Consider the following 25863-nt stretch of genomic DNA (forward strand, 5'->3'; position numbering starts at 1 on the left):
AGCTGTTTCTTTTTTTCATTTATCAAGCAACATTTATCGAACAACATAATATCAGACATCGTTCTACATTAAATGGTATTAAGCGATATGAACTTAAACTATTGATCCTACTTTAAAACAGCATAATCCTATGCTCCATGAAGTTTATTTTCTTAAAAATAAACTTATAGATATTTATACTTAAAAATAAATTTATTATTTCAACTTTATATAATTTCCTAAATCGATCTTTATGTTATCATTAATTTACATGTTTACAAAAAGTTTTACTAAAAAATAAAAAAAAAATTAAAATTTCTTTCAATCAATTTTTATTGTGTTATTAAGTAAAAGAAAATCAAGTTATAAATCTCTTGTATATTTAGAAATATTCTTCTTGTATATACATGTACATTTGTTATGTTCTTTAAGAATATGTATTATGGATTTCTATACACAGGGAAACGAAACGTGCTTGTAGTATATTTAGGAGTGTAGTAAACGTTGAGTAACTACCTCGCCTGATGCCATACCATACAGCAGTGGTTCTCAAACATTTTATGCGTAACCGTCAAAAAATCAATCACAAAAATCAATAAACTACTCAATAGTATAGTATACAATATTACCAGAATCTCTAACTTATAACTTTGTTAGAAAATAATGAGACAATGAAAATACTAAAAAAAAAAAAGTTATTTTTGAAATATTAAAGTATATGAAATTACAGAGTAAATTACATATAAAAAAGGATATAACATATGATAATTTTAAAATGCAAGTCAAAAAAGTTATATGATATATATTACAATGTAGCTTATTCGCTGAATTAAAGAATATATTAATAGTTTGTTGATAAAGCTACATGTAATGGAACATAAAATAATTAACTATATCTAAGCAGAATGTTATTAGATATAATATTTATAAAAATGAAATTTATAAAAACACGAAGTTCACAAATATTAAAATTTTGACTTCGCAAAAAATAGTTTAAGAAACACTGCCAAATATGAATAACATTTAATGTCGAAGGATATATAACTATTAGCGCAACCCATTTAAAACCCTTAAAGAAAATTTCATTCCTATTAATGTTGCGCTTATATTTATTTAGGAGAAAAAAACAATACATATACACATATAAGATTCAATGTAATAAATAAATCATCATCATCATAAAATTATAACAGTATCTTTACGAAAGAATTAAAAATAAAGTGTTTCATGAATGTGATAGTTGTTCCACTAGAATGTTAGAAGCTTTTAAAGTTCTATTATGTAGAAAAGAAACTATATTAGAAAATATATACATAAAATGTACATAAGATTATATGTATAAATGATACCAAAGTGTATGAGAAATAAAATACATAACAAAGACACATATTTTATGCGTAAACAATATCAAAGACAGCTATTTTAGTGTTAAGTAAGTTAGGCTTCTTATATTATTGTTAATATCTATACAAAGGTGGGATGTAAAATTTTATGTGGTTGTCATCATTTTACCATTGTTGATCCCTTTCTGATCGAAATACTGTAATATATTCAATAAAATTTGGTGTCTTTGATAAATAATTTTGTATTTTTTCCAATATACTTATTTGTGCTAAATCATTACATCTTATGCAAGAGAAAAGGAAAGTAAAATTGTAGACGTGTATATTAAAAGATATAATAAAGTATACATGACTACTTTCTTTTATATTTAATACTAAACAGTGTAAATAAAATATACTTGTAATTAAATATCTAATATATAATAAAGTCAAGTACAAAATAAATTAATGCAAAGAGACATCTACATTATTAGGTGTTTAAATTAATTCCTATGAAATAAATCAAAAAATACAATAATTTTGAAACTATTTACATATTCATTTTTTTTAACTTTTTGTACGTTAATAAAACTGGATATTACTTATTTTTAAATATTAAAGGCGATAAATAATGTATAAATTTACTAAATATACAATAATGAAAGTAATTTATAAAACATTTATTTTATTTTTATGATTTATTTTTTTTAAGCTTTGCTCTAGCAGATTTTCTTACGACGTTGGTATTTTCCGTAACGTTTAACGATCGTTTTCTCAATCGTGATTTATTCAGTGCATATTCCATTTTTTCATCATTTAAAGCACATGAAGACTCTTCATTATTTAATTCTTTGGCCTCAATCGTGGAGCGCAGAGACGATTTTTTAACTTTTTTCGTGTTATTTGACATGAGATTATTATCAGTTTGTATCAAATCGCGAGTTCTTTTTCGATTAGAACAATTTTTACTGCATTCAGGAGGAGAACTTATATTTTCTTTCTCCAAATTTGAGGGACTCGTTACTTTACTATCTATAAATCCAAGGCTAGTAGAACGTAATTTTCCTGTAAGATTGTTTAGAAAATTTGTTAATATCTCAATCCATTTTCAATATGTTTCTGTTATATTCCAATATTAAATCAATGCTGACTTTTGTGTTTCAATGCTTTTAGTAATCTTTTTATATTTAAAAATTTTGATTAATATTCTATCATGAAAGGGTTCTTTTTTCACAAAGATATGTTTAACACGTTCACAATCCGAGGTGAAAACATACATATTTCTTCATATATGCAAGCAAGCGATATGCACATCTTCCAGAAAAAATATTGCAGCAAATATAATCGGAAATATGTTTTGATTATCTTTTAATTATTTTTAAATTCAACTTATATGCAATTCGATTATTTCTTTTATGCAGGAACTTGTTACTGTTATAACAGCTTGTTGGTGTTGTTATTCTATAAGCAAAAAATATATAATTTTTGGATCGATTATCTGTGATTATATTAGGGGACATGTGAATAGGCCGTATATACGTGACACTACGACAGACTGTGGACGTGTTAATTTTTATACAGCATTATGAAACCACTTAATAAATAACCAATTAAACTTTTACTAAATGCACATTACATACCATGATTAAATTTACTGTCAATACTATCATTACTTGATAAATCACATGCAATATCTTGCAAGATAGATTTTGATCTCTCATCTCCTTCTTCCTTTTGATCTGAAATGCTATCAGAATCAAGACGTTTCATACTTGTAGTAACAGACTCTGTCTGTTCCACTTCATTTTTTAAAAATGATGTCTTTCTTCTTTGTGGCAATTTCTTATATTTGGAAGTATTAGGTGAATTTTTCAAATTACTTTCTAATGTATTCTTATAAGATGAATTTTTCATTTCTGATTGTATTGCTTTATCATGAATGGATGTATCACTAAATGCATCTGAACTGTAACTTTTCTCTGCCTCATTTATTTTCATAGATGAATAATTAAATATAGATGCTTCTTGATCATCATTTGTTTGATCATTCTCAGATTTATTACTCGAAACATTATTATTAGAAGATAATTCTATATTAAGAAATTTGTTTGGATCAATACTCGAATACATTTGTAATGGACAAGAAGTATCTGAATCAGAATCCGGAATATATACAGCAGAATTTGACAGCTTAAGATCAATTTGTTCTGTATGAATCATTGAATCATCCAAATTTTCACTCATCATTTGACGTTTAGGTGAAACATCCTCTGTACTTGTCATTAACAGACTACGCCGTGCTGATGGCTTTTGTGAAGATTGTATACTTTTGATCTTATTAATTAGACTGTCAAAGCTATTTTTGTGCGTTTCCACTGATGAAAATAAAATAATCATCAAATATTATAAATATTATATAGAAAAGCTTAAGAATTTAAAAAACTTACAATATTTTCTTCGTTCATCTTCTATAGCATTCTCTTCTGTGTTTTTAGTAACTTGTAATTTCTGAAATAGTAAATAATTGGATAAGTTTAATTAAAAAGCAAAAAGGTGTAGTTTTTAGACAAACGCAATAAGCTAATATAAAATATTTACATTTAAAAAAAATGTTTTGTTAACTTTTTTTTCTAGGTTCTCTTCATCTTCACATTGTTTTACTAATTCTGTGACTGATCGTGGATTTAGTTTATCACATTCTGCATTATAAAGAACAATATATCTTTGTAGTCGCGTTTCCAAAGCTTTCCGATCTCCTTGTGAAGACAAACCAAATTCCTTTGCTTTCTTTTTTAATACAGCATCTTTCATTAAACTAAATACTAACTTTGGCAGTGGTTTACGTTTCGATTCTATTCTATAAAAATAAAAAGTCATTACATTTTTCTAATTAAATATTTGTATACTAAACCTTAGCATTTTCTTACATTTGAGGTTTCTCTTTCACAGATTCCCTTTTTAAACAATCATCAAGATGTCTGTTTATTTTTAATTCTGAAATGGTAACCTTACATACTGGACATATAACAACCTTAGTTTCTTCTGTATTTGTTATAATTGGACGTTTATTACTTTTAGGTGTAAACATTAAAGGTATTCTAGGTATTCCACTTGTACTAGGACTAGATAAATCTTTTTGTATATGTATAGATGGTGAAGTACTACTTTGAGAAGTAGGAATATTATTAATAATTTTACTATATACAACTTTATTTTCTTGTCCATTTATATATGCACTCTTATTTTGAAGCAATGATTTTGGTGAATTAGAAACATCGTCAGCTTCATTAAATTTTGTGAATTGAATCTGAATTTGTAAAGATCTTTTTAATTTATCTTTAATTTGTAAAAAGTGTGCTATAATCTCATCTAGAACTTTATTTTTCCTTAAATCCTTTTCAAAAGTTTCTGCAAAGCACGCAGGACATTGCGTTTTGTAATGTAAATACTTTCTGATACATAAAGAGCAATCTAAAATTTAAGAGAATAATAATAATGATGATAATAATGAATAATAAAAATCCTGTTAATATATTAAAAGTAAATAGTTTTTATCTTACAGTTATGAGAGCATGATGTCATAACAGATGTATCCATGAATTCATAGCATATTCCACAAACCAGTAAATTTTCTATATGCTGCAAGAAAAATTACTCAATGCTACTTTTATTGATATTACAAAAAAATAAATTTTATAAACACAATCAATAAACCTTTAATCCTATATATTCTTGAGGCCACATCATATAAGTTTGTATACAAAACACAAAATAATTTTAAGTTTAACCTATACGATAATAATTGTAGCTACAATAAACAGCAGTTACTGATTATTTTGAAGCAACAGATAGACAAACATACTGCTGCACATTGTCTGTCAAAAATATAAATATGATTAAGAAAGATATAAAGAACCGAACAGTCAGGAACAACTTTATCATAAAATTTTCATGTTTTGAATTTTTGTATACGTCACAAACATATAGAAAACTATGTAAACCATAATATTAATTTTATAATTTTAATAACTGTGATTTTCACACATGAAATATTTTATACGATTAAGAAATATTTAGAATGTTAATTATTTGACATATATATGCATATATAAAAGTACGAAACAAGATATGATAGTGTATACATATATAAGTATGGACGTACTCTATATACATATATGAACTTTGGATTCAACCGGAAATTGTGAGGAGCTTTACGTAATTTTCATGTTTCTCTAACTGTAACAAACGAAAGTGTAACAGGATTATCCTGTTAAAATAATCTACATTATACAATGAATCTAACCCGGTTAGTACGTGCTGTAAGAACTAAGGATGTGGTTCTATTACGGTATTTGAATATAAATATATGTATTAAAGGAATTTGAATTTTAAGTTTGAGGTTATATCTTTAGGTTTGCCATAAAATCCACTATCGTTGGTGGTGTCGTATATTATACTTATGCGGAAGGATTGTGGTCAAAATCCGAAGAAACTGCTAAATTGTATGAAAAACTGTATGTAAATGTTGCTCCGTATGTGAAAGAAAATGTACCTGAAGAGATTACTAAGGAGGTAAAATACTAAAAGAATGAACAATAAATTCTAATTTATTGTTTGTTTAATTCTTTGGTATCAAATGGTATAATCTTCTATGCAATAGGTGTTTAGATATCTTACTTTTTGATATCCCTACTTGATGTTAAAGATATATGAATGTGCAAAGAATTAATGTTATATTTAAGATAATTTTTATATTCATAAAATGTTGGTTGTTTAAATAAATCAATACTAACAATTTTTTTTTAGTGGGCTCAACTACCAAGTGTATCATGTATTACAAGCTTCATGAAATCATCTTGGAACAAGGGTGTTATGATCAGTATGGAATTCATCTCTAATATACCAACACATACTTGTAATGGTGCTACTAATCTATATGAAACTGTGCAAAAGTACATACAAGACCTTAATCTTTAAGGTTAATAGAAACAAAATTAATTTTTATGTAATATTGTTAGTATCATTCTATGTTCTTTAGATAAACATTATATAATTGATATTTATAAATAAGAAAATTGTTATTTATTTTTTTGTATACTATCTTGTTTGTTTAGATATATATAATTTTAATGAAAATACACCGACAGAAATAATAAATTGAATTTTTAATTTGCTTCATGCAATTAAAGGAAAATTAATTATTTAAACATGTCACTATTATATGTATTTACATTTAAATCGTATTAACAAAATTTACATACAAAATCATTTTCTAATTTTTTTGTCTGATTGTTGCATGCAGTAGCTATTTTCCTGTATTAATGGAAATGCAGCTTTAATTTATTCAATAAAGTGCAATGCATTTACGTTGGCAGCACTGTGTTACGTTCTAGGAGTGTGTACATAATAAATGACACGAAGCATTAAATTTTCTAAAATTAAGTGAACAAAAATATATTAAGCAGCATGCCTGCACAGGAAGTTGCTGTTATACAACCACCAGCAACCGAGAATGAAGAAAATACGGCACCTTCATCTCAACCGATCGTGGGTATTATTTACCCTCCACCGGAAGTTAGAAGTATGATTTTACAATATTTTTTAATAAGACAATACAATGCAACATTCATTTTTAATTGACTTCTTAACAATGTTTTAGAATGATCACGTTAACATTTGTTTGTACATTTATTGCATATTGAAGTAATAATAAAAAATGTTGGTTGTAATATATTAATTCATGTATTGTATGTTATTAGTAAATTATTACATTACTTATCTTTAATTTTGCTATACATAAGTCTCTCTATACTTTAATGTTATGTACTTTCATTGTAAAAGAAAAATAAAATTTAGTTTATCTTGATTGTATTAATTTGCTATCTTTTAGTTATTTGTGAATGTTTCTAAAATTTCAAATATATTATATTAAGTATAATAATAATTTGCTATATTTATATATGATTTTACATTTTACAACAATTATTTTTTGCCTATTCGTTGATGTACATATAATCTTCCTTATGTAAAATTTCAGATATTGTTGATAAAACCGCTAGTTTCGTGGCCAGAAATGGACCAGAATTTGAATCAAGAATCAGACAAAACGAATTGGGAAATCCAAAGTTTAATTTCTTAAATTTTGGTGATCCTTACCATGCGTATTATCAGCATAAAGTAAAGGAATTTAAGGAAGGAAAAGGTCAAGAACCTACTATAGGGACAGGGCCTGGAAAAACAGTTAATCTTGCTGCTCATCAAAAGCAGCAAGAAATTTTGAAACAAGTTGAACAACCATTTATTCCACGAGATACTCCTGCAGAATTTGAATTTATTGCTGATCCACCTTCTATTTCAGCTTTAGATCTGTATGTGACTCAATTAAATTCTTCATCTTTCATGTAATTATACAATAGTATATGTTACAAAATATATGTGATTTTATTTTAGGGATATTGTAAAATTAACAGCACAATTTGTAGCCCGTAATGGTCGTCAATTTTTGACTAATTTGATGAATAGAGAACAAAGAAACTTCCAGTTTGATTTTCTACGTCCACAACATTCTTTGTTTCAGTATTTTACAAAACTCTTGGAGCAATATACTAAGGTAGTACAAAATTTCATTTTTTTTCTAATTGAAATCTATAATTAGATCTATTCTTGAATTTAAGTTAATTTAAATTTACAGGTATTAATTCCACCTAAAGATTTATTACCACGACTACGTGATGAAGCCTTTAATATGGATAAAATTTTAGAGCAAGTTAAATATCGTGCTGAGTGGTTAAAGTATCAAGAAGCTCAAAGACGCAAAGAAGAGGAGGAATTGGAACGTGAAAGGGTTGCATATGCACAAATTGATTGGCATGATTTTGTTGTAGTCGAAACTGTTGATTACCAACAATTTGAAGTTGGTAATTTCCCAGCACCAACAACGCCAGATGAAGTTGGTGCTCGAGTACTTATGCAGGTAACATAATTCTATTAATTCTATGTCACAGTGAAATATCTTAATAAAATTACAAGCATTTCTGTTTTTCTAATAATTTTTTTAATTTCTAGGAAAGAATAGAGGAAGGTGAAGATGTAGAAATGCAAATTGATAGTGAAGGAGAGGATGAAATGCAAAATCGTACAGAAGGAGAAAAAGATCGCGCGAAAGACAACAATCAAGTAAATATTTTATTCATTTAATAATATAAAAGAAGTAACTAACACTTTCATATTAATAACATATGTGTATTTTAAGGTACAAGATATGGAAGAGGATTCGAGTGATGAAGATGATGTATCACCTCCGGGTGATACTCATAAATCGAAAGAACCAAAACCACGCGATAGTAATAATATGCAACCTCCGCCTTTGCCACCAACTCCAGGAAATGTTGTAGTAAAGAAAGGATATGATCCTAAACAACATTGTAAGTGAAAAAATGTTATATATATAAGTACAAAATTAAAGTATGCCTATTTTTACAGCAATTAAAACTGCACGTCCTGCTGCTCCTGATGAATACTTGATATCTCCAATCACTGGAGAACGTATACCCGCAAGTAAAGTCCAGGAGCACATGCGAATTGGATTATTGGATCCGCGTTGGGTTGAACAAAGAGACAAGCATCTTGACAAGTTGGCTCAGGAGACAGTATTTGCACCTGGTACAGCTATTGAAGCCAGCTTGAAACAACTTGCTGAGAGACGAACCGATATTTTCGGTGTCGGTGATGAAGAAACTGCAATCGGTAAAAAGATTGGAGAAGAAGATAAAAAGAAAGATGACAAAGTCACGTGGGATGGACACACATCAAGTGTTGAAGCAGCGACGAGGGCTGCTAGAGCGAATATTACTTTGGAAGAACAAATTCATCAGATTCATAAAGTTAAAGGACTTCTTCCGGACGAAGAGAAAGAAAAGATTGGTCCGAAACCTGCTAATCGTGCAGCTGAACTGTCACATATGGCAGCAGCTGCTTCGAAACCTCAAGCTACATTAAAGGCACCACCTAAACCACCAGCTCCGAAGCCAGTACCGGTACCAACGCAACCACCACCACCTCCTACTATGAGCATGCCTACTATGGGTATTCCTCAGCCAATGATGCCGCAAGCACCGATGATGATGATGGCCCCTATGCCTCCGATTCGACCACCACCGCTTATGAGTGAATAATTTTTATACAAAATAATAATATTATAGATTGATTATAAATTAAATATTTTTATTTTGTCTATTTCTAGCGCCAGCAATGTCGCCATTTATGCCGACACCACCGCCGATGCAGCCACCAATGGCATCTGCTGTAAGTATTTGTGAAGTAAAATAACGTTTAAGTAGTTCAAAGGTAGCACTATCTACTACCTCAAAGTAAAAATATTTTATGTACGTATGTTTATCTTACTATTGTTTCCAGATTGGATTAAAACATACTGCTGAACCTATGGAGGAGGAACCTCAAACTAAGAAACTTAGAACGGAAGATTCATTGATACCAGAACAACAATTCTTAGCTAGAAATAAGGTATTTTATCAACAATTATGGTTTCTATACATTCAAGGATTATTATATGCATTAAAACATACATTTTATTTTTTCAGGGGCCTGTACAACTAAATATTGCTGTACCAATGATGACAGAAAAAGCAGAATGGAAGTTAAATGGTCAAACATTGAATATTACTTTGCAATTAAGTGATACCGTGGCGACAATGAAAGCTCTTATTCACGAGCAAACTGGCATGCCACCTGGCAAGCAGAAGTTACAGTACGAGGTATTATATGAACGATTTAAGCTATATAAGATTATCTATATTTATAAAAAATATTTTTAGTTTCATATATAATGATTATTTTTTTTTCAGGGAATGTTTTTCAAAGATAGTAATACTCTTGCATATTACAATTTGACATCTGGTAATGTAATTAACCTTTTACCAAAGGAAAGAGGTGGCAGGAAAAAATAAAAAGGGAAATATATATAACTATACCTTGAAACTTTCATATTATTGTGTAATAATCAATTTATTTCATATTAAAAACTTAAAGATAGATTTCTATAGATTAAGAAATACTATCACTTTAAACAAATAAAACACCTATTAAGTTAAATTTTTTTTATTATAACTTTTATCTTAATTTTATAATAAGTTAGCATTTAATAAATTAATAATACATAATTAATAAAATTTATAAATATACAAATACAAAATTATTTTATACATAAGTTTAGTTCTTTCATTTTAGGAATTGCACTTAGGTTATCTTGTACTTTTATCATTAAGGTATTAGCGATTTGTAATTAGCTAGATTATTTAATATATCATTGAAACAGCACTTGCAAAATATTCGAAATAATATTTGTATGTTTTTTTGTATTTTTACTTCCATTTTAATGGTTCTTAGTAATTTCTTAAAAAAGCATTGCTGTTTGCATAGGAGATTCAAGATGTTTCTAGTACCTTTGATTCATTTATTAAAATCGAAGTAGTTTCATTACTCGAATTTTAAGAGCAAGCCTCTAAAAATTGCAGAAAAAGCATCGTATAAAAGTTTTTCAGAATAAAACTATAAATATCATCAATATTAAACTGCTCTAAATGCAGCAATTATTTTAAATTTTCAGCTAATATGATGCATTAATGAAGGCCTCTTTTTTTAAATGCTCTTGTGTTATTCACGTATAGCCTTTATATAGTTTGTTTTGTACTTGTCTTATTTTTAATTTTCTCTACGATCTTTCGGTAACGTGCAACCATTGATTTGTATATCTAAAAATATAAAAAAGTTGTTTCTTAAATACATAATATTTAGCAAAATGTAAACTTTAATAGTTGTACATATTACTTACTGTTTCTGCATCATTATAAGGACGGCATACAAGTGTCGGTTCTGGTAAGCAGCGTGTTATCTCATCAAAGTTGGATTCATTTCGCAATAAACCATGTTTTGCTTGATAGGCTGCACCCATCATAGCCGAATTAGCTACTTCCTGTCAAATAAGATTTAAGGATATTGAAAATGTCATTATAATTTCTAGGATTAAAGAATATTATACGAGATCCAAAAAAATAAATATTTATAGATTTATAACAGAAAAGGTATATATAAAAATAAGATCTTAACATAGACGATATTTCTATTTAACAAATTAGAAGGGTAGCAATGATTACCGATACGTATACTGGTGAATTAAAAACATCGGAAAGAACTTGAAGTATAGATTTATTTGTGGATGCACCTCCTGTCGCGATAATACGTGTATTTGGCCCTATAGATAAAAACCAAAAAAGATAAAAATGATTTTTGCAATTGAAAGTTTATATTTCTTTGAAAAATTGTAAATCTGTTGAAAATCATGTTCTTCTGTAAAATGATATTACAACGTATTACATATAAATATCAAAAATAAAATAATTACTAAAGAAGACATATTATAACAAAATTGAATTCTTCGATATATAAATATTGATAGGACAGTTTCTTTAAAATCTGATAATTAGAGCAAAATATATACCGAAGATTTAACTCATTTAACTTATCACAGAAGGCACGCACCGCCTTATATCTCTAAAAGTTTAAAATATTCTCGGTTATCAAGGAGAGTATAAGAAAATTGCAAAAATATTTTTGTAACTTGTAACTTACCTATGACGAAACCGAAATCTTCAGCGTGAGCTCTTTTTGCAACGAATTGCCCTTCGATCAAGGCTCTTACTTCCACCTCCTTTGAACTGTAACGCGATATCTCTTCGTTCGCTTTATTGAATCGATGATCACCAATGACAAATGGCAAAATCTCTTGTGCATCGAAGTATAAACCTAAATTTCCAAAATTTCCCCGCGGCGTACTTTCCAGTAGCTCGTTGAAGATTTGCCAAGAGCCCTGCGCCGCACTGTCGCGTATTCTTTCGCGAGTCAAAGATCCATTTTTGAAGCTAGAAATTTGAGATTCTAGTGTCTCGATCATTCATACGTTTAATCTCTTATAAGTAATATTATTTTGAAGAATTAAGACTCGTTTTAATGAAACGGATTCTATATAGATATATCTAAAAGAAATGTAGACCGGGTAATCATCGATCTGTATTATTTAGATATTTTACAGGATCATTGTATTATTTTTTGCGGGATCGCAATTCATTTATTATGTTTCCTACTTTTTTCTCTAAATAATTTCTCTTCTATTAATATTTTGGATAGTTCGTAACATGTCTCTCCATATTTTACTAACAATTTATAATTTGATGTAGCATGGAAGATATAATTAGTATAGAAATTATATTTTGCTTTATACTGTCAAAAAGTAAGTATTACCTTCCTCTAAAATTTAGATAAATACAAAAAACAACGCTTAGGTACGTGATATCCGTATTTAACTGGAAGAATTTATTATGAAAATTCATGCCTTTGTAACCACAAATGGTAAGATATTTTAATGTTTGGAAATATATAAATATCTGCATTAGAGAGAATATATTAATTTTACCTGCACTTTCTAAGATTAAAGATTTTGAAGTATTTTTGTAAATAATTATAAATAACTACTAATAAAGTACCGATAAAGGAAAAATTGTATCCTAGGGAAATAAAACGGTGAGTTACCAAAGTAAAGCCATGTAAGCGTTATCATCAAGAGGATTGCAAAATATGTGTCCTTCTAAAGCAGTTTTCGGTTTGTTCAACCATAAGAACAGAGTATCACTAGTCCCCAAGCTGCAAGCGATATCTCCTTCTTTCAGTCTCATTCCTGTATAATAATAAATAAACGTCATTTATCAATTGTTTGTGTTATCAAAATTATTAATAATCAAACTTATTTATTAGCACAATAAATCCTACCTGCATTTCTCTAACTCGAGAAATAAATTTTACACGCAAACTTTGGAGTATATGTATTTAAACATATTCTCGTCCAAATTGAATTACAGCATATTTTACACTTCATTAAACTTGTTGCAATTTGTCCAAGCATTTCGCTGTACTACGTGCGAACGTAAAAGAAACCAGTCTAAGGAAATTTGCATGTACGTACTCCTATGTATTCCGATGTAAAACGTAGTTTCTCAAAAGTGTCGTTTTAACGGGCGATCGATTTTAGACGACGTTGCTTTTACGGTAGCACGTTAGAGCGTAGTTGTCGAATTTTTAAGAAAGAATATCAACGTTACCAACCGGAAAAACGAATAAAAAAACTTCACACGAGGAAAATATTATCGATAGATTAATTAAATATCGAGCAATACGGAATTCATTTAGCAGTTTCCTTAATAGTAAACCGCAAATTATAGTTCAGGCGAAAAATCTCATTAATCATTCCGTATGGGGAGCGAAAGTCTATGGGTATCTACGCATGTCGATTGGAAATGTATTTGCGTGAATATTCATGAAGGCGTTCGTTGCTCATAGAATCGAAACTTGTTGTCAAAAGGCGAAGTAGCTCGTATAAATTAATATCGTTGGCCGAACGAAAAATTATTCGTACCGAAACCGTGAGATCAGCGAATAGCGTGCTTACCTATTAGAGAACCTGAGTTGTCGCCCGTGAACGCAATTACACGACATGCCTCGTCGAAGCCAAATCTTTCGACGAAATAGGACGAAATTGGACCGATATCGCTGCACGAGGAAACTGGTTTCCCGAGTTTTTCTCGTAGACCAAGACCGCAAGCCTGAACAAACACCGGTCCGATGATAAATATTGGAAAAGCAATGTACGTACGTAGTATGCTGTTTGCGTTATAAGTTATTTTCACAACAAATGTAGAGGATCTTAAAAGATTTAGATTTTGACATAAACATTTCGACACATACACACATATAGACATATATGATTCCATTTTAAGGAACAAAGAATTTTCTATTTTTGAATTTTTGAGTTCTTTGATATACGAATTTACGACTTAAAAGATCGATTGAAACGAAACATATAGATAAAATTGAAAAGAATGTTTATTTCTATTACTGGGGAAAAATGCGAACGTTTTATTGTATAATAGCTTACCGTATTCAGAGAAAATCTAATAATCATTGATAATCCACATACCTCTAATAGGACGTCATCCCAATCTTTCGTATGAATATTTAACAAGTTCATTCCAGAGCCATCGGACCAATCGATCGGCGCGAAATCGCCGAAAAACAAGGAAGCCAGGAAACTGCTAATCAAAGAGATTCTCTGGAAGAAGTATCAAAAACGAGTTAACGTAAAAAACGACTATAAAATCTTATTCAAACACTTTATAATATATGTATAATGCGTATTAGTGACGAATATACGATAATGTTTCAGGTTTTAACAGCTAAATCTTGTCAGTCTATTCTGTGGGTATAATCAGGCAAAAGAATGTTGTGTATAGTAATTTTTTGTTGTCCTATCGTTTGTTATTTTATTATAACATTTTAACGAGACTTTGAGCGATCTATGTTTCTATATATAATATTTCTCGTTCGATTATACCCATAGAATGTACTTATTTTTGCTGTTAAACCATAGGACTTAGGACATTGTATATTATTGCATACTCGTTATAATAATGCTACGAACATTAAATAAAATCTTTGTAAATAGGAACTCTCAGTTTGTTAAAAGTAGCACTCTTTGAAAATATTTTGGTTATTTTGGTTTTTAGTTATTATCAGCTATTGATCAAAGTAATTAAAAATCTATGTGAAAATCATTGCTATTGCGATTATAAAAGTAGAGCACGTTACGAGTAATCTATTTTCGGACACGTTGTTATTACATTTCGGATATTTATGGAAATTCAAGTTTTTATGAGATAGAACCTAAACAGAGATCCATCTCGACCGATATTATTGTGCGTATCTTTCAATAATCAAGTAAACTGATTCTTGTTTTTCTGTTAACGTAATATCCATGTATTTCTATACGACCAAACACGCTCATACAAGTCGAAATAAATTGCCATAAAGCTTTTCAACGCTCAATAAAAACATTCTGACGAATAATAGAAATATTCTGACTGTCCATCGAAAATCCATCGGAAACTACGTTACGTATTAACACCAATCTCGAGATTCATATCGAGAATTATATTCGCGTACATTCTCCGGCAGCAATTTTTCTATAATCGCAATAAGAACGACCTAAATAGAAATGACATCGCGCTAGACGATATATCTATTAAAAAGAAACAGTTCAAACAGTAATCATCGTTATCGGGCACGTTAATATTCACGCGTAAAGCCAGGGGTCACCGGCAGCTCACACGAGAAATCAGAAACGTAGTTAATTGCAGTCTAAATCCTTGTACCAGTTCACACGTAATCGAATACCTCGATCGATCGTAGTCCCGAAAATTTGTCAACGAAGTCGGCAGTGTAGATTTTTTTTTAGTGGATTATACCTCAGTGTTGCTGTAGGCTTCCGGTCTGGTGCGTGCTATTTTTGCTATTTGAGGCCCTGAGAACCTTTCGTACGCCCGTGATCCCGTTATCTCCGCCAATTTCTGCAATCATGCAACCACGACAGATCGTATAAGGATAATTGATTAGGGTATTAATCGGCGTGCGTCGATTAACTATGAATCAGTCCAATTCTCGTCATCGTCATCGCTCGACGCTCTGTTCGTGTTGTACATGATTTACACGTATGACATGTACATAATTTATTGGAACTGTTATAGAAATTTTTATCAATTTAGTAATTCTTATTGATATTCGGACATTGTCACGGTGTTGCAATCGCGTTATTCGATTACTTACTTTCTATATGCTGTATTAAAACATTTCTATTCTCTTTCTATTTGCATCGTCTCGCGTTGAAATCGTAGGAACGATACGTCTTATTTATTACGAGTTAACATGCCTCGTATTTTCGATCGAAAACTTTTCTAAACGCGTGCCATTCTTCAAAAATCCCCGATCGCCATGGCAATGAATATTCATCCGTGTCAAAGAATTAATTTACAATTTGCATACTTCGTAAGCCCCGCCAATACGATTTTATATTGATTCCCGATCGTATCTGTTCGCGATAAATTTTTTTTTCTTCGCCGACGTTGCTCGATGTTCGTTGACGAAGTCGCAAGAACGAGAAGATAGAAGAGAGAAGAGAGGCTTTGGTACCGTTCCATTCCTCCGCTGGATATTTTTAAATCCATTAAAAAGTCGACGTCGCCCGTCGTCGACCTTCGCGACGATTAATTAAATATTTTATTGATTTTCGTCGGCTATCGTTGCAAACGAAATTGATCGGCGATAGGTGTTCGAAACAGCATGTCGTCGACGTGACATCGCGCGTCGATAGTGATATTACACGCGTTACTGTCCATAAGTATGTTTGGACACCTAGTACGATTCGATCAAAAGATTCATATTTTCGTTATATTCTCAACGTTATGACAGACGAATGTGTCTCTATCATTGAATTCTCTTCCTTTCGCCACGACTGAGACAAGAACGCTCCGTTAAATTTAATCCAGCTACGATCCGCGAATTTTCATATTTCGATCTTGCTCTCATTTCAGCGAACAAAAAGAATTTTTAACGTTCTGAGAACGCATAGTATTGAAGCGGGAAATCATGCGTATCGGTAAAATTTACTTGGCATTTCGTTCATACTGAAGACACGTATTTCCTAACGTTAGGAAAATATAATTTTGCTCGAAAATTTGGCCGGTAGAACGTAGCAGGGTTAAACTGAAAGAAGCAATATATCCGCATCGTTGTAAATTCGTGTTTACCTGCAACGAATAGCTGACGCGTTGTAAAATCTATACGAACGTTTCGTACAGACTGTTTAAATCAAGCTTGGGCAAATTTTATTTCAGATAAAGATGAAAAATAATAATTTGAAATAATGAATTATCTCAGGTATTCTTTGCTTTGTCGATAAATTAGATTTATTATTATTTAGATCAGTTTCAAATAACTATTTAGCAAAATAAAATTATATCTTACTTAGAGGATCACTTTCCAAATATCTTATTTAAATATTTCAATATCGTCGATTATTTAGATAATGTCCAGGCCTGATTTAAATATAATGGAAGGAAATTAGCGAAGAGAAGTTTAGAAGAGAAAGGAAACGCATACTTCTGGGCCATCGACGATCTCATTTAACATGTTACACTCTTTGGTGGTGCTGGAATCCATCCACACAGGTGATGTTGTCACCGAGAAAGAGGTGACCAGCTGTTCGTGCAAAAATTTCGCAGGATCCAATTGTTGCAATTGATTTTGACTGCCCTTGCCCCAGTAAACTGTGCCATGTTGCTATGTAATAACGAACAAAGATAACATTATCGTCTGGGTGTTTCTAAAGCTGTAAAATGTTCGTGTTTATAAGGGTCGTTTATTGCGAAATTTACATCGATACTTACACGTTGGCTGGAACGTTTCTCACTGCGATTCTCTGGCGTTAAAACTTCAACATTTATTTTCGTTCATCACACAAACAAATGAAAATTTAGATTTAATATCACTTAGATTTAATATCTGATTCCAAACAAGTTAGCTTGAAACAATACGCAATTTCGACTGATTTATTGTTCTTACTTTAAAAAGTAACTTCATTTTATGTAAAAATTCGACCAATCGTTTTCAGCTATATAAACCTTTTAAATACTACATTTCGTATATATTTGAGTCGTAAATTATGTTACGAAATACGAACTGTCCTCGTTTCAATTATTCTTGAATATGAAGTACATGCATATGCGTGTCTGTGGAAGTCTCTACTTCCGGCGCGGTTGACATAATATTTATTTGCGGATTGATTATTACTTCTCAAAATACGTTCAAGCTAAATAATATGCCAGAATCAGTAAAATAATAATTTTCCAAATACTTTTCGAATACTATTCGAATAATGCTTGACTCTGTCAACGAGATCGAAATTCAAGAAGTTATAGTTAAACGATCTGTTTGCGTCAAAGGATGAAAAAAAGAATAGATAAGAGTCATTATATATCTATTTTATGGTAATCAACTGTTCTTTTTTATAGTTAAATCAGTGAACGTCTCTGCATTTAAATTATCGATGACAACAGATATTTTTGTAATCCACCATCCATTTGGATTTGTAATCCATGTTCAGTTCTTAAACGATACTCGAAATAATATGAATATTGCATAGAGGTACTTCTTGAAATTTATAGCTTCGGTAATGTTACATAGCATTTTGTGACGAACCTTAATTGACATGGGAGTAATTGAAAAGACAGATTTACTATCGATATTATAATTTATGAACCGTGACGTTTCTATTCCAGCGTTCTGACGTTTACAGCATTCTTTTACCTGTGCGCATCCGGAAATAGCGGCCACCTTGCTAAAATCGACGCCACACACGCGCAACTTATCGAGAATCATGTCCAGAGCCTTAACCCACATCAAAGTGGGAACCACCACTACGTGTGGCTCAGCTCTTTTCTGAATGACGCCTCCGTACGTTCTAAAATTGTCCAATATTTAATAATTAAATGTAACGTAATTAAATTGTAATCGTAAATTCTAATTAAACGTAAAATAATTTGACATTTTTTACGAGATATTAATCATCGATGAGAGTATAAATATATCGAGTGTAGAAAGGAATTCGGTATTTTAGCTTTGTATATTCTATTTCGTTATTACGAATTCGCATATCTTAGTGCCTTTCATAAACATGACATTTTTTTCTAGATAGTGTATCGTTCAGCGCACTGATTCTAATGCGATTCAAAATATAGTTGCAATGAAATCGACCATGATACGATTGGAAATTAACAAAATATTTTATACTCCGTTGTAATCTTGCTTTTTCCTGTATAAATCATCAAGACAATAAGAAATCAAAACAGAACAATAATAACGGAGTCGTATTCGTCATAAAAAATTCATTTGGGAGAAATTTGTTGCTTGTTACGAATTGTATTTTATCAATGCTTTCTTTCTAGTGTGAGAATGTGTAAATAATGAATAAATAATTCTCGATTTGCTCAATGCTATTGCTCAGACATGAACTTCTATGTACTTTAAAATATAATGTTAGAAATCGCATCATTGCTTATGTATCATTAGGTTGAACGAAAAGATTTTAATATCGTATTTTGCATTAATCATCTCATGAGAGATCTTCGTGGATTTTAGAGTGTTAAGAAACGTTTTAAAAAATGTACGTGGAAACGTCAAAAGTGGATAATACGTAAAAATACGTAACATGAAAATATAAGAAAACATGGTATTTAAGCATATTTACCTAAATTCTGGTAGATCATTGTCAAACTGTACACTGGTTTCATGGAGAACAGCGAGATTGTTATCGACGACAACTGCTTTCAACTACAAATGTCAAAAGATACTTGTTAACGGCCTCTTAAATTCGCAATACTACGCTGTTCCTCGATTTTTTATCTACATCATCGAATAAGTTATGTGCAACAAGGCTACCATGTGACATAGCATGGTCAATTAGTTATGCTACTCCATAATGTAATTCGAAATTTAAAATTCAAAACTTTTTACCATTTTTCGTATCTACCATATGAATATATACACGTGTAACGTTTAAACATACTACTAATAGTGCTTAATAAAATAAAAAGATGTCCAGATGTATCATCGCCCATAAGTTTAATCACAAGTACAAATATCGTGAAACGCGTAAAGTCTCGAGTGAAATTAAATGGACAAATAAGTATCGTTATTAAAATGAATCGTGGAATAGGATAAAATATCAAATAAAATAATATTTGTTTCAATAAATAAAACGAACAGATGTTCTAAGAGGTAGATACTTATGATCGATAATGTATATATCATGAGCGATGGTTTATGCAACAGAAATTATTATGTAGAATCCATAGATATTGATGATTGTCGGGTATTTAATTTGTCGAAAGTTGACAAGCAGATAACATTCACGTCTGATGGTATCGATTATTCTTGTATATCGCTTATGATTCACATATTTCTTCTATTTTAAAGGATCAATAATTACGACAAATTGAATTAACGAATAGATAAAAATAAATGTTTTATACGAATTGGTTATGTTACGATACATTCGTTTATGATTTATGGAGTTTCGATGCCAAAGATGCGCAAGAAACATTTTGCTATTTCAATTATCATTTCGACCGCTTCTAGCATTTCGCGCTTTTCGTTGCAAACGAGATACGCATTTCTTTCGCCCGTATCGTCCTACTGCTTAATGTTATCATTATGTTAGATAATTGTGACCCATCTGACGCGCGTCACACGCAGCGAAACGCTTCTCGTCAACAACTTCGAATTTTCCTATCATTTTAGTGTATTATTGACTGTAATATTTGTTTATACCTAAAAGCTAACCGTGGTAAATTTACCACTAGACATTAAAGTATCGTTAACTTAATCAGAGTAATTTATTTTATTAATAAGAAATTAGTTTTTGTTTTATTAGTATAACTATTCTTACGGGTCAAATTATTCCTAATTTAATCGTAATTCGATATTTAGCCTATTAATAGAAAATTAATTCATTGATAGAACTTTACGATATTCCTGAAAAATAAATTTCAATGTCGTTATATTTCTTCAAGGAAAAGGGTTACATAATTGTAATGATCGAGTTTGTTGTATAACTAGAAATTTGAGAGTACGATTTCAAATATTTGTCAGTAGAGATAATACAAGGTATACAAATATTTGAAATTTAAGGAATCAAAATAGAGTAGATGTTTAAATTAGTCGTTACAGAATCAAAATTCAGTTTGTCAACATTAGAACTCACAGTATGGTTTTCATAGTGTCACAGGAAACAAGAGATGATCAATACTGCTAGATGAAAAATATGTTTTATTTGATTCGATCCTTGTCAAGTGTTTGTTTTTCGTTACATTTGTAATCTTTAGAAAGAAGTACAAATATCGTATAGTTACAATTCGTTGAAGAGTTATCTCTTTTAATAAAAAGACATTTATAAGATTAAATAATTTTCTTAGATTTAAATGAAACGCGCGTTGTCACGAGCGTGCGCAGTAGATGATGCGCACTGAGAATTCAGTAACATCAAGTATTATAAAACCACAAACTAATAAATAAGTCTTCGAAGGAACAAATGATAAACTACTATGACTCATTGCTGTATAACTATGGTAATTATTTTACACGCGGTGTATAAATGTACACAAGCGGGAGCAAGAAAGGCAGAAATAAAAATAAGAAATAAGAGGAAAGAAAGTATAAAAGTGATATACAAGACTCGTGTCAACGATGAGCAGTTTTATATGACGAGAAAACGCGTCGGTCGTCGATGATTATTCGCTCGAAGCAGATGTTCGACTTCTGATAAAAAGCGGTACGCGAGATTATGCTGTTTTTTAAGGGTTTACCTGCTGCGTGCTGAGATCAAGTCCTAAGTATGTCGCGTTTGAAGCAGCGCCCATATTTCAATCGTAGACTGACACGCAATGCGACGAAATCGTGGAACAGATATGGCGTAGCAAAGATACAACGGAACCGATAGGTTTGAAAAACAGATACACTTCACTGTACGTCCGTGCGCCTGTTTCAAGCTCAGGGCACTAATGTTCGAGCGGTCTAGTCTGTTTGTGGTCTACACTCGTTCCCAGCACAAGCCGAGGCATCGTTACGCGCTGTTTCGCGTCGCAAAGTGACTAAATGGGAGTAATCTTATCGTTATTATTAATATTATAATGCTGTTCGTTACGTAAGACAGATTAATACTCGACGAAAGTTTACTCGAGTTAGCGTTATTTGGCCTCGGAACAACATTTCCATAACATTTCGTACGCGACTGAATCGTCGGCGTGCCACGACGAAGAGGTTAAGTTTCCGTCGATACTAATTTTCTTTCTCTGGGAACACCGAATTTCTTTACCGGCTGATCTATCACGTTGGTGTTCATAATAAGCGTACACCTGTGCTGCACCTGCTGAGAATTTCTCACAAGATAATTAAACTACCTTCGGCCATTGTCAGAATTTGAATATAAATTACCGAGCGCAAATTAAAGAGATCTAGTATCTTTTTATAAAACATGTATTTACTTGAATGTAATACGTGTTCTTTCTATAAAATATGGTTCAATTACGATAAGATTATGTTGTAAAATACCACAAGATGAAGGCATATTGTGATAAGAATTTAAAATTATATTTATGATAATCTTACGTTTGAAAGTATGCAGTAAAGTTGTGGATATGGTTTAAGTTATGTGTTATGCAAGTAATGCGATTTAAAATTATCGCAAAAAAGGCAGTGTGCGCATTTTGATATTTTTTGAAGAGATGGAAATAAAAGTAAAATTCTTTACATTAATAGGATTCGCGATACTGGTTTTTAAACCGGTTTGACTCGTAACTGCGCAAACTGCATAGACGCGTCTACGACATTCTACTAGACAGAAAAAAATGACAAAACGAGCATTTAATCCGCATACCTAAATTATATATGTATTTCTTTCGAAAATTCAATGTGCCAATAAAGTAACGTTTTCAATTAATGTTGATATATTGCACGATATCTAATAGGCATTTTAAACGTTACAAATTTCGCAACATTTTTTAATTTCTGTGTTTTACAGAAATATTTTCTTGGAAACATATGTATTTCCATTTTTTAAATTAATTTAAATATATGTTATTTATTTCGTTATATATAGAAAAGGAAACAAGATATCGGAATTTTAATTTTTAAATTAATCAATTGATTTTAAATTAATTTTCTGTTTAAGTATATAAACAACATACAATCATCCATTTTGCTACAAAAAAGGAAAAAATTGAAATTATAAAATTTTAAAAGGTATTTCTATCTATCAGTAGCTTCAATTTAAAATTAAATATAAAAATTATTCTATAACGATCAAGAAAAGAAACAAAATAGCAATACCATAATTAAAATTTTTACAAGAGATGGAAGCACAGTCCTACAAAGAATCTACGCGTTATAATCCTTACTTCCACCTAGTTCATAGTACCTCCTTGGCAAAGTTTCATGTATTATTTGAAAAATACGGAAGAACGAAGCAAAATTTCCACCACTGGGTGAAGACTAGTCGTCTAGAGAAGCATAAAATATAATTCGGTGCATTCTTCGGTTTGCCAGCGGCGGGCGGCGTAGTCAAAAAGGTAGGCTCGCGTCTCGAAGATCGAAAGTAGCGTAAAAATAAAACGTCCGATGTCGGGGCCGTGAACCATTATGTGTAGCAGTACCGGGGCATAAAGTCTGTCGGAAAAACAATTATCAAGAGCCAGGACCATAATAATTTGCGAGAAGTATCGTCGTCCTGTGTAATGCGTCGTTTTCTCCGAAAGACGAAAACGAGGAGCCTGAAGGCGAGCGTGCAACGACGCCGCCCGATACTGGGTGGTAAGTCCATGGTGCATCGAGGAGCAATCAGTTGTAGCAACAACCTCTGCGACCGTGCGCTGGTAGTAGTGCATTGGCGGTCGGTAGAGGGGCGAAAGTATGACGAGAGAGAAGCAACCAGGAGGGCGGGGGGAGATTGTTAAGTTATGTTAGTCGATGTACGGGTTTGTTTGCGTAGTCGGTGACGGTGTAGAAGCACGCGGCGACTGGTAGAGGAAAACGACGGATGAAAAGAGAAGAAGAGGAAGAAGACGAAGAAGAAGAAGAAGAAGAAGAAAGAGGGAGGCGAGGTTGCGATCAGGGTGCCAGGGGGTCTGGCCCAAGCCTGTTTGTCGGTCCCGTTGCCTTATAATCGTGGTATACAGATAATGGTTTGGGTTAGGGGACGCCAGGATGGTCCGCGCGTGAGGGGAACGCGAGGGAAGAGATCAGAGGGAAGGACGCGTATAGAGGAGCCGGCAGCAGCGGCGTCGAGACAGGGCAGTTTCGGACGCCCTGTTCCACCAAGACGAGAAGAACGAGCCGACGCACGACCAATCGAGCGAAACTTTCGCTGGCTCCGCTTGCTCGCCGTTTGGCAAAGCTTTTCTTTCTATCTTCCTCTGTTCGTGGAACCATGATTTCTGACCCTACGACGCAACGCAAACCTGAAAATGTAATTACCGAGAAAGCCCACTGGAGAACGGTTTCGCTGACGGTGGAACGCGGGCAGCTTGTTTGAGGAATGGCTGTTGAAAAATGTAGTATGCTGATACGCTTTTGTAGTAAATTTTGTAATAGGGTTTTGTAAAGGAGGAATGGAAAATTTTGCATTTCGTTAAATGATTATAGAAGGTAAAGAAAAATACATTACCGATTAATTACTGACAAAACAGTTCCTCGTTTGCGCTTAATATACATTACCACTTAAAGATATACCATTAATATGATAATTTGTATTTACGTTTGTTTTGTGGATGTTTTTCTAAAGTATGTTCGTCTAAAGTTTATTCAAAGTTTAGCGTGTTTCAGTGGGTAGGCTAATTTGATGTAGGATACCAGACACGGTGATTAGCTGTGGGGCACGTTTAACGAGAAAAGGATTGATAGATTCACTAGAAAAATTTTGCTCAAGTTCTTAGAATTTTATGGCAGCTATAAAATATAATAGCACAATTTTATTGGTCCTGATCAATTTAACATTATTCAGTCTACAATCTACATCATAAAAGAATGTTTATATTTCATGATATGAAAAGGAATGCAAATATCAATCAGTTTATTTATGTTCGAGACGTTCAATTAGTTTCAGTTTGTCAGCATTTGCATTTGATGTCTCGACATCTATGCGTGATTACGTAAAAAGAAAAATAATAAATAATTCAACGGCGTATAACTCATAATATCAAAGAAGATCTTTGCTTCGAGATAAATGTTTGAATCATGTTTATCTGATTTTTCTTATTGATTATCACTTTTTAATAATGCAATAAATTTAGTTACATCCACTTTTAAATTGAAATTATGTTACGAACATTTAAAACCATTATCAGTATTCAAAACGCACTACTATTGTAAAAAAAACTTGTATAAAAACAACACGATGCTCATAATTAATGCAAATCCCGCGATTCGTATACAAAATAACGAGGGATCTTATACGTGAGAGTGTCAGAGTACTATTAAATTTCGATACGTTAAATATAAATCAATCATTTTTGTGGTAAAAACAGCAATAATTTTCGCTAGGAATATTTAACTTCGAAAACTACAGCTGGGAAGTTAAACCAACGAAAAATCGACTCAAACTCGGTCAAAATCCAATCACTTTTTTTGACATTCATTCATCAATTCATAATCAACTAATATATTCGTAGTAATAAACTTTTACACCTTTGAATATGAAATCTAATATCTTTATATTATAATATTCCAATAAATACGATTTAAATATTGCCTCCTTGCTGTTGCAAATCTTCGACTGCTCGAATTCGCGTCACACGACTAATCCAAGCGAGACTTAACAGTGAGTTGAATGCGTGTTTAACGCGTGCGGCACGCGAAAGAACGCAGCAGCCGTGTGTCGCGTTGGAGCTTGACGGAGTTCGATGTTTTCCACATTGACAGTGTGCCTTGCGTGGAAGGGGATCGAAATGGAGACTCGAGCGGGAAATTTTTTGGAAGAGTAGAGTTTCATTATCTAAACACATCGTCGTCGAATATATCGACAGGGTAGCGGTGGAAAAAAGGCAAGGGATGA

General features: G+C 31.6%; 4 protein-coding genes and 1 long non-coding RNA gene across 6 annotated transcripts; 3 read left to right on the plus strand and 2 right to left on the minus strand.

Moving 5' to 3' along the window:
* Positions 1-1983: 1983 nt before the first annotated feature.
* Positions 1984-5275, minus strand: LOC100742796 (E3 ubiquitin-protein ligase RAD18). Its single transcript, XM_024370002.2, has 7 exons — positions 5016-5275; positions 4862-4940; positions 4229-4772; positions 3900-4158; positions 3749-3809; positions 2942-3676; positions 1984-2366 (listed from the first exon to the last, which is right to left on the minus strand). Exons 1-7 carry the CDS (start codon positions 5046-5048, stop codon positions 1993-1995), a joined length of 2085 nt encoding a protein of 694 aa, XP_024225770.1. The 5' UTR covers positions 5049-5275; the 3' UTR covers positions 1984-1992.
* A 182-nt stretch (positions 5276-5457) lies between these two features.
* Positions 5458-6393, plus strand: LOC100740787. Its single transcript, XM_003492175.4, has 3 exons — positions 5458-5607; positions 5714-5873; positions 6108-6393. The coding sequence occupies exons 1-3, from the start codon at positions 5594-5596 to the stop codon at positions 6276-6278; spliced, it is 345 nt and encodes a 114-aa protein (XP_003492223.1). The 5' UTR covers positions 5458-5593; the 3' UTR covers positions 6279-6393.
* On the plus strand, positions 6150-10466 carry LOC100741870 (splicing factor 3A subunit 1). The gene is made up of 12 exons (XM_033322744.1): positions 6150-6279; positions 6677-6882; positions 7339-7669; positions 7752-7911; positions 7993-8274; positions 8367-8477; positions 8554-8725; positions 8784-9467; positions 9544-9605; positions 9717-9824; positions 9902-10075; positions 10166-10466. The coding sequence occupies exons 2-12, from the start codon at positions 6768-6770 to the stop codon at positions 10265-10267; spliced, it is 2301 nt and encodes a 766-aa protein (XP_033178635.1). The 5' UTR covers positions 6150-6279; positions 6677-6767; the 3' UTR covers positions 10268-10466.
* A 209-nt stretch (positions 10467-10675) lies between these two features.
* On the minus strand, positions 10676-22082 carry LOC100743155 (xylulose kinase). Of its 2 annotated transcripts, XM_003492195.4 has the most exons (13): positions 21623-22082; positions 19507-19589; positions 18567-18720; positions 17361-17540; positions 15671-15772; positions 14347-14478; positions 13819-13972; positions 12906-13050; positions 11949-12238; positions 11474-11571; positions 11152-11292; positions 10945-11071; positions 10676-10910 (listed from the first exon to the last, which is right to left on the minus strand). In XM_003492195.4, the coding sequence occupies exons 1-12, from the start codon at positions 21674-21676 to the stop codon at positions 10991-10993; spliced, it is 1614 nt and encodes a 537-aa protein (XP_003492243.1). In that variant the 5' UTR covers positions 21677-22082; the 3' UTR covers positions 10676-10910; positions 10945-10990. The 2 variants fall into 2 exon arrangements, with proteins under 2 accessions (XP_003492243.1, XP_033178636.1); XM_033322745.1 differs by having other exon boundaries at positions 10676-11071.
* LOC117152107 lies at positions 13907-20643 on the plus strand. The gene is made up of 2 exons (XR_004462363.1): positions 13907-14014; positions 18539-20643. It is a non-coding gene; the product is annotated as an uncharacterized LOC117152107 (long non-coding RNA).
* Positions 22083-25863: the final 3781 nt, after the last annotated feature.

This window comes from Bombus impatiens, unplaced genomic scaffold, assembly GCF_000188095.3.
Source record: "Bombus impatiens unplaced genomic scaffold, BIMP_2.2 scf_0664, whole genome shotgun sequence".
In the NCBI taxonomy this organism is placed as follows: Eukaryota; Metazoa; Arthropoda; class Insecta; order Hymenoptera; family Apidae; genus Bombus; species Bombus impatiens.

Coding starts and splice junctions, on each gene's coding strand:
- LOC100742796 (XM_024370002.2), bottom strand. CDS start 5,048: ATGATGTGGCCTCAAGAATATATAGGATTAAAG. Junction 4,773..4,861: donor GACATCATGCTCTCATAACT/GTAAGATAAAAA, acceptor CTTAAATTTTAG/ATTGCTCTTTATGTATCAGA. Junction 2,367..2,941: donor TGACAGTAAATTTAATCATG/GTATGTAATGTG, acceptor ACAATCTTACAG/GAAAATTACGTTCTACTAGC.
- LOC100740787 (XM_003492175.4), top strand. Junction 5,874..6,107: donor CTGAAGAGATTACTAAGGAG/GTAAAATACTAA, acceptor ATTTTTTTTTAG/TGGGCTCAACTACCAAGTGT.
- LOC100741870 (XM_033322744.1), top strand. CDS start 6,768: ATGCCTGCACAGGAAGTTGCTGTTATACAACCACCAGCAACCGAGAAT. Junction 8,726..8,783: donor ATATGATCCTAAACAACATT/GTAAGTGAAAAA, acceptor CTATTTTTACAG/CAATTAAAACTGCACGTCCT. Junction 9,606..9,716: donor AGCCACCAATGGCATCTGCT/GTAAGTATTTGT, acceptor TATTGTTTCCAG/ATTGGATTAAAACATACTGC.
- LOC100743155 (XM_003492195.4), bottom strand. CDS start 21,676: ATGGGCGCTGCTTCAAACGCGACATACTTAGGACTTGATCTCAGCACG. Junction 14,479..15,670: donor AAGCCTACAGCAACACTGAG/GTATAATCCACT, acceptor TACTTCTTCCAG/AGAATCTCTTTGATTAGCAG. Junction 13,973..14,346: donor GGGATGACGTCCTATTAGAG/GTATGTGGATTA, acceptor GTGTTTGTTCAG/GCTTGCGGTCTTGGTCTACG.